General features: G+C 37.1%; 1 protein-coding gene across 1 annotated transcript in view; it reads left to right on the top strand.

Moving 5' to 3' along the window:
• KCNQ1 (potassium voltage-gated channel, KQT-like subfamily, member 1) overlaps window positions 1-13,248 on the top strand; it is a 374,642-nt gene that overhangs the window by 104,659 nt on the left and 256,735 nt on the right. The window contains exons 8-11 of the mRNA XM_009328598.1: window positions 3,279-3,389; window positions 5,897-5,992; window positions 8,278-8,400; window positions 9,432-9,573. Of these exons, the coding sequence (XP_009326873.1) occupies window positions 3,279-3,389; window positions 5,897-5,992; window positions 8,278-8,400; window positions 9,432-9,573 (472 nt within the window). The remainder of the gene's footprint in view (window positions 1-3,278; window positions 3,390-5,896; window positions 5,993-8,277; window positions 8,401-9,431; window positions 9,574-13,248) is intronic.

Consider the following 13,248-nt stretch of genomic DNA (forward strand, 5'->3'; position numbering starts at 1 on the left):
TGCCAAGCAGTAGAAAGGCTTCTAATATGTTCATTACACTTAGGTGTACAGGAGAGCATTCAAACCATTTTGCAATTTACTATACTTCAATTGCAAAGAAGTAAGGGAGCTGGTCGATGTTTCTGGCATATCGCTGGATGATGTTCTTGTATTACTTGATTTAATCAAGATGGATATTGCGAGTGAGTCAGAAAATTCTGAGGGGTATTTGGTATGCAAAACAATACCTAGTGCAGTTGATTTTGAACTTGCAGTGCTGCAAATGTAGAAACAAAGTAGTTAAGGTATTTTCTATAAGGTGACTCTCCCTTATTTGCTTTTTTAATTTTTTAGCTTGTGTTTGCTCCCTCAGTCCTGTGATGTCTGCCTTTTTAATACCTCTGAATCATGCGTTCCTGTATTTTGTAGCTGTTATCCAAACTATCCAAATTTTTGCAAGGCACACAGCAAGGATTTCATCAACAGAGCATTGTTACTCACCTGATTAGTTTGCTGTGCTCACTTTAGCCTGATAGCCTTGAATAAAATCCCTTGCCTATTCAGTGCTGACCAACATTACTATTTCTTCTTGCTGTGTGGATTTTTGCTTCATGTTTCCTCCTTCAGGCTATTGATGCATATTTAATAGGAACAAGAATAGTCTTAATACCAAAGCCTGTGGTGATGTACATCAGATCAAAGTTCTGAAATAGTCAATGGATGAATATAATTTTGTTCCTAATTAAAACAATTAGTTCTACATGCTGCTTTTCAATGAAAATTTAATGTGTAAGCTCTTGTATCAATTTAATTTCATTATGCCAACATATTTACTATGCTAGAGTAGAAGTTGAGTCAGTATTTCCATTATAAGATCCTATTTTACAACTGTAAAATTAGTATTGTACTCTTTAGGGGGTTATAATCTGGCTGTAAAAATTCATTTAGGGCAGAAACTTGGTGTGTAAGGTTTCAGCAGCATGTATCTTGGGGGGGAAAAAAGAAAATATAGTTTTGGAATACAATGCATTTGTAGATAGATTAGAGTTATGAGGGAAGAGAAAAAATGTTAACTTAAATACACACTTTGATTTGCAACCGCATTTCAAAATGTTTTTTAAAAAAATTCCTAAACAAACAGCACAGAAAATACTTTTCTTGTGTCACTGATGCTTCATATAGACCAATTCAGAAGGGATGGGCGGGGTGATGGTGGGAAAGGGGAGACAAATACTTCTTAGTTGTATATGAATTTTCTTCAGTTATACTTCAGTCCGCTCAAGAGCACCTATTTCTTTTCATATTTCTAGTTAATGTATATATTTCAACATGATGTTAAGATTGTAACACAGAATAGTTGATAAAACTTTTCAGTGACAATGATTTGTAAATCTTTTTAAAAACTGAGGCATAAACCACTATCTTATCTCATAATCTTTTATGTAAGAAGGTATTGGAGGCCATCACTTTTCCTGTAATTATATTTCCTTTTTTATACCATATTTTTGAACAGGAACTTGTAGTTAGAATTTAGTATTTTTTTTTTTAAACTGACCCTCTTATGTAGATAAGGAGATAATGTCATCCTTTCAGTTCCTCATCAGGCCCTGAATTAAGGTGGTGTTTCAACAACAGTTTCGGGAATACAGGCAAAGGTACTTGGGTACTTAACTCACCTTACTAATTCTTAAAACACTTTTGTAGGATATGAAACAGTTTTGGAAATGAGCCATATTTTTAAAACTTGTATTAAAAATTAAATGCTAATACTTGAATGTTTTGAGTATCAGCAACTTGCAATAAACTTTTAACATCACCACCTCAAGCAGCTAGAGCTGTCCCTTTGTTGTGTGTTTGACAGACACGTAATGATGTTGCTTGTAAGGTGGACAGTTTGAGTATGGATGGCTTGCTTCATGTATTTCTGAGGTACAGCTCAGGTCGGGACTTACATCCACAGGATTCCCTTCTGGTGTCTCATCTTTTAATAGGAATGGACAATTATTAAAGTAGCTGACAGCCACACTTTTCCTGAAGCACTTGTCATGACATTTGGGGAAATAACATGACGTGTTATTTCCCCAAACCCAGGTTCTCCACCCCTTCACCCCCTTAACATCTTGCCTCTATAAATCTGCCCTTCCCTTCTCTCCTCCCCTAGAGATGCTGCCCTGGGCATTGCCTGCATTTCTGCAGTCGCTGGGGGGTATGCATTACTGCATACCCCCCTACATACATACCATACTAGGTCTGGTGAACTAGGAGCAACTGCAGGACAAGGTGGGGATGGCCTGTGTATATTATTGTCTGGGACTAACATCCTCTGTGTCCTGGGCAGCTGCAGCCCATACTGTCAGAAGAAAATCTGAACAGCCAGCAATTGAGGTGTGCTTCAACTACTTGAGAGCTTCATGTGGTTTCACATGCACTGATTTGGTTAGCCTTCTTCAAAGTCACAGATAAAAATCTCTCTAATTTCCAAATTCGGAAATAGCTTGTGACATAGGTGAATTGAAATTGCTCTCAGATGCCAAATGTATCCTTCTGCTTCAAATAAATCCATTCTTTCCTTGAGCTCATGCAAGTAATGACTTATTGAGCCTTGTTATGCTACATCACTGCGGTGGTAATCTTTACTTCAGTGTTTTGAAACTTAAACTCAACAGATGTTTCCTGCATGTGAGTATTAAATTATCTGTTCTTGTTCTCGATGTATTATATGAATTAGTGATTTGGTTAGACTATGTTTTCAGGATCTTTACTGCATGGAAATTTTTCAGCTTCTCTTGCTATTTATACCAATATTATTCTCTAGAATACTTCATGTCTGACTCCAGTCATAGTCAATGGTTACAGTATATACATGCTCTTTCTATGCAACAGCCCTGTAATACTCTCAGCAAACATCTCCTGCCCATAAAGAAAATCAGCAATTCAGAACTGTTGGCAGCCTCCCCCTAAGGAAAGTGTATGACGTGGGCAGCAACCCATATCCCAGTAACTTCGTATGCTGTAAAGTTGCCTCAGTCATGAAGACTTAAATTAATGGTTTTACTTTACAAGATTTTAAACATGTATTTTATTGTAATTCAATTTCCTGTACCTTTTTCAATCTATTATAGACGGGGAAGCAAACCTGGAAAGGAGAAGTACCTTCATTAATGACACACAGACTGTCACTGGGAGAATTAGGAATGCAACTAATGTTTCTTTAAAATAAATAAAAAAGGACAAAGAACAAGAACCCAAAACTGCCACATTAATACTTGCTGTAATGCTCTGTGTATTTCTCTTTACAGGTGACTGTCACAACTATTGGCTATGGGGATAAAGTGCCTCAGACCTGGATAGGAAAGACCATTGCATCTTGTTTTTCAGTATTCGCAATTTCATTTTTTGCACTACCTGCGGTAGGTTATCTTGTGCTTTTGCTGGCAATTTGGTGTTGACTCATTAGCTGATCAGAGGAAACTTCTGTTATTGATTCTTTAACCTTTCATTTAACCTGATGTTATGAAAGCTTTGTATTAAACTTTTATATTGTAGTTAAATATATGTAGCTTGTAGAAGCGGAAGGGCTTCTATAAGGAGCTAAAAAAAGTAAATATGCAGTGTTTATTGTATGCAACACTAGATTTGGTATGTATTTGAGAAAGAGACGTTTAATTCAAAATACTTTTTCTGCCCATCTCAGAAGGGTAAAAGACATTATTTCTCATGCTAATTACTTCTGGACTCAGTGATGTTTTGGCTTTTTAAGGCATTCACTCATAGTTTACTCAACTGATTAGGTCCAGGGTGAACTGTAGAGTTCTCATACACATCTTTCTTCTAGCAAAACTGCCAAAAAGGTGTCACTGGCAGAGAGACAACAATAAACAGCCAGGGACACTGATGCAGCTCCTTGCCAAATTAGCATCTGTCCATGGCCAAAGTCCCATTTTCAAAAGTGACCTAGGGCTGAGTTTTTAAAGGTGTTATGGCACTTTGCACTGAAAATGGGTTCCCAAGTACTTTCTAGCAAGAAACAAGGCACTTGAGTACCAAGAGTAAATTCAAAATCAGTGAAACCTGGAGTGTGGTTTGAAAACCCAAAATGTTCAGTGCCAAGGGTAGGTAAGGGTATTTTTTTCACAAATTTAGCAATACTCCTGAATTGTGCTGTTAAAATGTTTGTGCAACTTGAAATGTGCTGTTAAAATATTTATTTTTTTGGCAAGTTTTTCAGTTCAGTGACACGAACAGTTGTGTTAGCAGATGTTCCAGTAGTTGTGGCAGAGAAGTGGTGGGGAGAAGTACAGGATGGATAAGAAAAATACTTTTATGCCAGTACCATCACAAAAATTCTTCACAACATGAAATAGTAACTGTTAAAACTCCAGTGGCTTTTTAAAATTAGTCGCTTACTTTAAAGGTACGCAACTTTTTGCAGAGGAGAGTAATTAAGTGTAGATTTTCAGACTCTCCAGCATCAGTTTGCCTTTAAAGCATATTCCTCCCCCCTCCTCATTCTAATCTCTTTCATATTTATTCCTTGTTTAGAAGGGAGATCTGGTAAATGAAATTATCTGTAAGAAAAATGCCAAAAGCTATTATTTTGGCTGAAGAGTTGTTTTTTTTTTCTCAGACTTGAATGCCAGCAAAGATGTTTTATAAATAATTGTGTAGCAGCCCCACCTTCACAGCAATGCTTTTATGTTTACCTGTCAGGTTTCCCTAGTCCTTTGTAGAAGTAAAACAACAACAAACACCCCTTTATCTGTGTGATTTTACAACTTAATTCAGTAATTCTTGTGAGTTGGCCCAAGGGGGAAATTTAGGGTTTGAAGCTCCAGCAGTAAATAGTTGATGGGTAGTAACTATTGCACGCTGCCTTGTTGCCATTTTAAATAAGGGGAGCTGGCTGAGATCACAGTCAAAAGTTATTGTTGTGGCTAAACACAACTGGTATGGGTTCTGGATCTAGCAATGATCCTTCATTTCCCAAGTAAGTGATGTTTGAGCATCATTAACTCTTTGATCTTTACTAAATGAACATAATAGGAAGGGCCTTTCCTGTTCCTTTCAAAACACTTGATGATTAATACAGTTCTTAGAGGTTGAGCCAAGATCACTGGCTGCTCTGACACCTTGACTACCGTGTGTAGAAAATGAATTATGCTTTTGTTGAGTAGGTGTAGTCATGTAAGCTGATTTATAGAAGATCTCATTTTTATCTGTGTTACTAAAACCTCTGTTAAATATGTCTATAGCTATGCAAATGACTACATAAATGACTTGGTCTACGCTTAATTTTGGACATAATAGTTGTACTACATTCGGAGGCTATTTCAGGTTGTATACCATCCAGTGCCATTAGTCCATGTCCTTTGTCCCGAGAGTGGATTAGATGGCCTTGTGTTGAACTCACTGAAGTCCTGACCATTTTGTAATATGCCTATTCCTCTTCTTTGTCCTCCCCTCCCATCATGGGTTAACATACGGAAATAGAAATTACCGTACTGAAGTTAAAAGGTCTTTCTTGTGACCCGAATCATGCCATGCCAAAGCTTTATTTCTCATAAAAACGAAGTTAAGTACATCAGGTTAATATTTGTCCCTATTCTGTCGTTCCCCTGCACAAGCATTTATGAGGCTTTTAGAGGGTATGAAATATCATTTCTGCTCGCTCTTTAGCATTTGAGTCCAGCTGACTTAAACAGGCTTTGGATTAGGGCATGATAGCATTTATAGTTTGTTTCAACAAGTAATACTGAGTCTAAAAAATTAACAGTATTATGTCATTTCCTCTAAATAATTAGTTGGATTTTATGATGCTGAATAGAAGTTTATTAATACAACATAATTTGGCAAGCTTATGTGTGGTTTTTTTCCTCCTTAAAAAAAAATTAGGACTCTGTTTTCTTTGTTCCCACAGGGAATTCTTGGTTCAGGCTTTGCCCTAAAGGTACAACAGAAACAAAGACAGAAGCATTTCAACCGTCAAATTCCAGCTGCTGCCTCTCTCATACAGGTACTGGGTTCCTGCGTTTTGCATACTATAATTTCTTTCCATTTATAGTTTGGTTTTTTTTTTTTTTCAAAACTGTTGTCAGTATTTCCATGCCTCATTCCCATTAAAAATTGTATAGGGGTTACAGATGCAAGTATTTTAAACAGTTTTGGAAATCCCACCTTTAAGGTAAACTAATAAGCTGAAAAGTTCACTCCCAAATCAGTGCAAACTGTTTAATTCAGCTGGTTAAAATCAAAACTGAAAGCTAACCTATAGTTATCGAACAATTTACCTGGGGAAAATGTTATGAAATACTGTGCTTGCAGTAGTGAAAAACAGAGAGGAGGCTTCATATAAAATTGTACTTGAAAAAAAATACATTGTTGCTTGTAAAGACAAATGTCAGATATGCTTCATTTTCCTTGGGACAAATAAATTCTTAAAAATTTCAAATTTAGGAGAATTAAGTCAGAATGTTAAATAGGAAAATCTTGTCTGAACTTTTCAGCTCCAGGATAGGTGGCTGGAAACCACTGGGATTCTGCAAAATCAGCCTTTTTGTGTAGGATAACATACAGGCAGAAAAATTTTGATCCCCTCTGTTAAAAATACAGTTACAGTTCAGTGTCAGTAAGGTCAATGAGATTTTACCCTTTACTTCAGTGGGGCCAGCATTTCACCCTGGAGAAGTATTAATATTGTTTCATTCTAGGTTTTTCCAGCTTTTCCTCCCTCACTCAGTATCTGCATGTAGCTTTAGAAGCACAGGGATCAAATTTAAAAGAAATCTAGGTGTACACCTAAGCCATATCATTTTTGCATTCTTATGAGACTTCCACATTCACTCATGAAGCTAGAGATTTCCAGGTCAGGCACTTTATGGAAACAGTAGCTAACTGTAAAGTTTATGCTTGAAACTAAACAGTCCCAGAGTTAATGTGAAAAAGGTTTAAATTTAGGGCTCTGGTTATAGCCAAAGATTAGCCAAAAATCTTCAGACTCAGTGTGTTTCGTTTGGATTGCATGGTCAGGAAAAGGTACGGTTTTGCAAAGAATGGATTTTTAGTGTTCCCACTGATTCTTTTGGGAAATCAACCCCAAATTATTGGGAAGCCTGAGACTGCATGTCCAGAACGTTGTACTTGGCTCCATCTGAAATGTTAAGGAGGAGTAGAGGATAGACAATGAGTTGCTGACTACCTGTTCTTAACAGTGGTAATTAAGATTAACTAATAGTCTCAGACTTCTAAAGGCCCAATTTAATAAGTGCTCTACAAATAACTTACAAAAAGATTATTCTTAAACCAAGAAGTTTATGAAATAAGTACAAGACAAGACAACAGCTGAAATGAGTGATACTTTTTTCCTGTATTCCTTCTTGTTTTCTTCTAGAGGCCAATTGTTTCTTCTAGTATCCTATTAACCATGGTGGGAATTATATAGTGATTGATCCTTTACTTTCCTACTGCTGTCTGTTTTCCTTTGTCATTCTGCTTGCTTTGTTTCTTTCATGCAGTATTTTCTGGCCTTTCCCACTTTAGATTTTGTGTATGTATATGTGTGTCCTTTTTCACGTAGTGCGTAAAAGGATCTGCCTTTTTAATTTGGAGACTAATCATTAATCAATTCTGAAGATATATTTACAGATTTAAGAGAGAATGCAGTAGTGTTTTGTCTCTGGTTGGTCTTGTTTCCTAGCCCTGCTTTTCCTTCTTTTTGTCTTAGAACATAGTATTTTAATCATTGGTGGTTGGCAGGAGGGAGAATTGGTTTTGGGTTTTGGCTCCTGGTTAACCGTTGGTGCTGTTCCCTCATGCTCTTAGTCTTATTTCTTTGTATGAATATAGCCCTACCGACCACACCACAATTGGGGTTTTTTTTGATAGTACTCTTGTGAGGCAGGGAAGAATGATTTTTGTTTTCTGCATAGGAGCTTGAAACACAGGATGCAACAGGGAAAATGCTCCAAGTCAGAGAGGGAAACTGGGGCAGAGCAAGAAATTCAACCCCAGTCTCTTGAGTCCAGTCTAGAATTCTCTCTTATTGTTTGTTTGTCACTAATGCAAACAAAAGTTGCACTTGAAAAGACTGATCTTCCTTTCTGGTTTGCACAGTTCAAACTATGTGGTTTCCGTTTACTAAATAAGGATTCTAAACCATGCTGAGTTTGTTTCCAGTGGGGAAATTCAAGAATACTATTAAATAAAGAATGACTAACGTGCTACTTGGAAGTTACTTTGTAGTACAGATAGCTACACATCCGATTGCATTAATTGTTCTGTTGCTTAAAACACTTGTTCTAGACTGCATGGAGGTGCTATGCAGCAGAAAACCCAGACTCTTCTACATGGAAAATATACATTCGAAAACCTGCCAGAAATTATCATTTGCTGTCACCCAGTCCAAAACCGAAGAAATCAGTGATGGTACCAGTAACTAACATTTCCTATTATAGTAATTTAAAATTTTTAAATTAGATTGAATTTGTTTACTCTCTAGAGGCTTTGTTGTGTTTGTTTTACAGATTATTACTTGGTTTCAAAGTTTTATTTTCATTTCAGTTTTGAGATTTTCAGCATAGAAACATTTTAAACTATAACTTAATTTGCTTCAGCTCCCAAGCTTGACTTTTTTAATGTATCTATGGGTTCAGAAAAGAGCAATAATGACCTAACTCAGGCACATCAATCAGTAACTTACTGTTGTTGTTTGGAAAACTATAAGCAAAGGAAGAAAAGAAAATTACTATTTCCAAAACAGTAAGTTTTGTTTTTGTTTTTGTTTTTTTAAAAAGCAAAACTGCTGCTTCTCTCAGCTATTGATTTTTGTGGCTTTCTAAGTTTCTATGGTGAAGACATCTTGTGCCTACATATGGTAGTATTTTCATATCAACTGATTCCATAAGTTAAGAATTCTTTTGTTTACAAAGCAGCAACAGAAAATCTTTGTTAGAATCTTTATATTAGAGAGGATGAAGTATTACATATTCTAAGAGTATTGCACAGTAGTCTCAAGCTGGAAAGAGAGGATGTTGTGCAAAAATCTTCCCTAGTATCCCAGGTTCATCTGAATTCAGTAGCAATACATCCATTTGCTTTTTGCTGAAGTTATGATTTATTGCATCCATAAAATGGTAAAGATATTCTAGAATAGTTTGATTTATATAAACTGTTGCAAAGCTAGCAGATTTTTTTTACTGCAGGCAAGGGATTTGTTAATGACAATGTGCAGGATTTGCTAATGACAATGTGCAGAATTCTAGTGATCAGCCAGTTTTGGTGGGATGGGGGGCAATCTTACTGATAAACACACAATGTAGCATCATAAAAATGTAATTGATCAGGCACTCTTTTGACTGGTTACAGCTCATTGGGGACTGCATTATTATTGAAGACATTACTGAAGAGACAACTAAATGTGGCTTGGTTTGAGTAATTTAATGTATGTGTATTTTTAGGTTAAAAAGAAGAAATTTAAGTTAGACAAGGACAATGGGCCTTCTTCTCCAGATAGGATGTTAACTGTTCCACACATCACTTACGACCATGTGACGGAGGACAGGAAACCCGATTTCAGTTTTGAAGCATATGAAAATTCTGGTAAGAGATTACATTATAAAATGCCAGTAACTGTAATGGCTTCTATTAGTGATTTACACACAGATCCTCTTTAATACCTGTAGGAGAGAGGATGAGGACAGAACAAGCTCTTGCCTTTCTAAAGCAAGAATATTTTGCTTTTTGACTTTGGTTGCTGGCTTGTCTGGATGAGATTCAACCATTCCTTTAATGAGCATACTCCACTGCAGACAAACTAAGATTATTTGTCATTTCTGCCTGCCAGAAGAGCTAATGTCTGAGGCTGGTGCATACGTTCCCCAATTCTGCAATTGATTGAAACTACAGGAATTAGCTGTCGGCTTTTCCACGTGAAATTTAACCAAGATGTGTTACTATTGTGCTTGTACCTCAACCAAAAAGGATTGACACGTCTTGGCTGCACTGAACATAGTCTGCTACATGAAACCATCATGTGCTCCTGCCATCTGCTCAGTGGAGTAGGCTGTGAATCAAATTTTGAAAGCAGAAGTACTTAAGATAAATGTGGATCCATCTGTATTAACTGTCACTGTACAAAATGGTACAGTATGAGGAAAAAGAAGAAAAGACTTTGACAGTCACCTTGTAATTAATAGCTTAGTTATAGTTGCTTTAGCTGTAATGAACTTCCAAAATAACTCTGAATTTACAATGTGGCTTTTTTACAAATGTACTTTTATTAGAAGTTTTTAGTGTGTATTGCTCAAATTTTGGCAGCAAGAATGAGGTTTAATTTTTAAGGTGTGTTTTATTGATTATAGATACCTTAAGTACTTATGGTTTTTCTCCTCAAGAAATTGGCTGACCTGATTAAATTTAATGGCCTTTAAAATAAGATAGCAATGTGGGCTGGCACCAGGCATATTTTAATTCAAGCAGGAAGTCTCACCTTCCATGTAGTTTCTGGTACGCTTCTGTCTTGTCTTGTTCTGTAACATCCATGCTTTTCCACTATTTGGCCTCTCTTAAAGAATGATTCTGAATTGCATCTGGTGGTAGAAATGACAAAGCTGTTAAAAGGTGGACAAGTACTAAGTCTAGTTTGTGTCTCAGGCTTTGAGTACAGATACCTTTCTTCAAAACAGTCCAATGAATGAACTGTACAAATGCTTAGATTTGTAAAGTCCCACCTTTTATCACTAAGTTTCTAAGTTGAGTAAAGGACAATATGATTTGCAGACAGCCTACTACTGCCACTTCAAAAATCAGCTCTATAGCTGTCAATAAAAGGATTTTCTCTAATTTCTTCTGACACTTATCTTTTTTCTTTTTTATCTGTGTTCTGCTCTCTCTAAACTGTTACAAGTATACAGGACAAACAGGAATGTTAAAATTGCTTGGTAAGTTGAGGAAAATAATTCTATCTATGGCATGCCAGCTTATGACAATGTAATGTTTGCAGTGCTTTTCATGTGTGTCTAGTACCATATAGTTTCTAAGAAATCTTTTGCAGCCAAGGAGATCTTAGACAGACAAAAATGTACATTCTCACACTTGTAATCAGAATTGCACCCACAGTTTGATTAGAAAGAGAAAAGTGAGCACTCGTTTATATAAGTAGATGATCTCTGGGTTTTTTTAATAATTGAGAAAAATTGCTCGTGTATATATAACCAATAGAAAATATAATCTACGTATAAATAAAGTATAATTCATCCAGTAGTTTTCTGAGCATATATCTGAGAATTAATTTCTAAACAAATAGATTGGGATGGAAGAAAAATTTCCCGATTTGACCTCTAATATTGTGCATTCTGAAGTACATGCATCTGTTCCTGTAAAAATGCTCTGTAGATATTTGTGAACAGATGGGGACCCATAAACTAAATAATTTATTTTACTGTTTGTCTGGATTCTGTGATCACTTAAGCAGCCATGTAGTCCTGTGATGTTTCTAATCTGCTTGCTTAGGCACTTTCCTAACAATTGAGTGTTCCCCAAAGACTCTAGGATTAGAGCTAGGTCTGGGCAAAAAACCTCTGTGATTTAGTGAGAGTGCTGTGAGCTACCTGTAAGTTGTCTGCTCTGCATCCACTAAAGACAATAGAGGCTTCCTTTTGGTGATCGAGTGCAAGGATGCTCATGCTTGGATTAAACTGTCTGAAAATAGAAGGTTCAGTTTCTTCTCTGAACCCGTGTGGAACACAGGTGCAATTAAGCTGGTAAAACAGCAGAAAACAAACTGAATCTCCTTGACTCCCCCTGGCCAATCCTTGATTTGCCCATTTTCTAGTTTCCACTTTTCTCCTGTACTCCAAGCGGTGCATCTCTGTTGGGGGGTGAGCATGGTGGAACAAGCTCAGGAAGAGCAGCAAGAGCCTTGAAGTCAGCTGTTTTACATGAGCAAGAAATTCCTTCATCTTGGGGAAATACTGGAGGAGCTTTGCGAGCCACCATAGGTTCAGTTTCTATTTCCTAGCCAGGTAGCATGAGCTCAATGGACCTGAGAGGTTACCTAACACTGTTCTCACAGTGACTCAAAGAAATAGAGAAGAGCATGTATTTGTACTTACTGTGAATAAGATTACCTACACAGAAAACTGAAGCTGCCAAGTCAAAAGCTCAGAAACAAGAAATTAGGAAGTACAAGAACAAAGGATGCTCATTCAGCTTTAATTTGGTCCTCAGAAAGTCTCTAGTCACATATCCATATGCTGCTTTCTCATATTCAGTAAATTTTGGTTCTTCTTTTGGGCTGCCCACTTATATTCAAGTCTTCACACTCCTGGATCCCCCATCTGGCTTCCCTGCCAGTATCCTTATGCAACCAGAGATTTCCACCTCCTTTTCTCCCCTCTTGCTTTCTCCTGGCATCATCATTTCAGCAAAGACCCAAGAGCAGTGGCTGGAGCGTGCCTAGCACTGACAGAACACTTGCAAAATGTTGGGGTTTTTTTTCAGATTTTTAAACTCCAATACATTTATATTTTGAGAGATTTTTCTCTTTGTGTAAAATTAAGGCAACATTTCTGAAAAATATCATTCTGTCCCAGTGTGTGAGTCCACAGGCATTTCTTAATGAAATAGTTATTAAAAGGATAACGCTATTCAAAAGAACTACACATAGTATAAATGTTACATTTGGCTGAGTCTCTTTCTCATCATTGACTTCTGTTCCTTGCCTGAAGCTTTTCCCCAAGAAATTCAGCTTGAGGCAGGCACTTGGCTTAAATGGTTGAAGTGGGCAGCTTCAAATGCTTTTTATGGGATGTGTCAGGCAGCCTCAAACATGGGTGGCAGTACTGGTCTGTCTACTTGACAGCACTGAAATCTGACCAGGAGCTAGCTACACCGTGAACAGTATGAACCAGAGCAAGAGGGGTCTGACCCATATGAGGTTGTATGCTTTGGAAAGGGAAACGCTTGAGGAAACCCTAAAGTCAGGAAGGAAGGGGCGAACATATAGATTACTTTCCTCAAAATGGGACTGGCATGTAGGGAGGAGTATCTTGCAGCAGGTGACACTGTCATGAAGAATGGATTTGAAGAGGCAACGAATGCCTCCCCTAGCGGTGATTTGATATTCTGCTAACATGTAATGCGCACTAGAAGAGTTTCATACAAGCTCTTTTCCACAGTATTTTTTATTTTGTTTTTTAAAGTGTCAGGTACAACATACTATATTTTAGGTATGTCTACATCTCCTCAGCTGCCTGTCTGGAGCTCCCCCTGCCC

The sequence above is a fragment of the Pygoscelis adeliae genome, unplaced genomic scaffold, assembly GCF_000699105.1.
Source record: "Pygoscelis adeliae isolate BGI_AS28 unplaced genomic scaffold, ASM69910v1 Scaffold166, whole genome shotgun sequence".
Lineage (NCBI taxonomy): Eukaryota > Metazoa > Chordata > Aves > Sphenisciformes > Spheniscidae > Pygoscelis > Pygoscelis adeliae.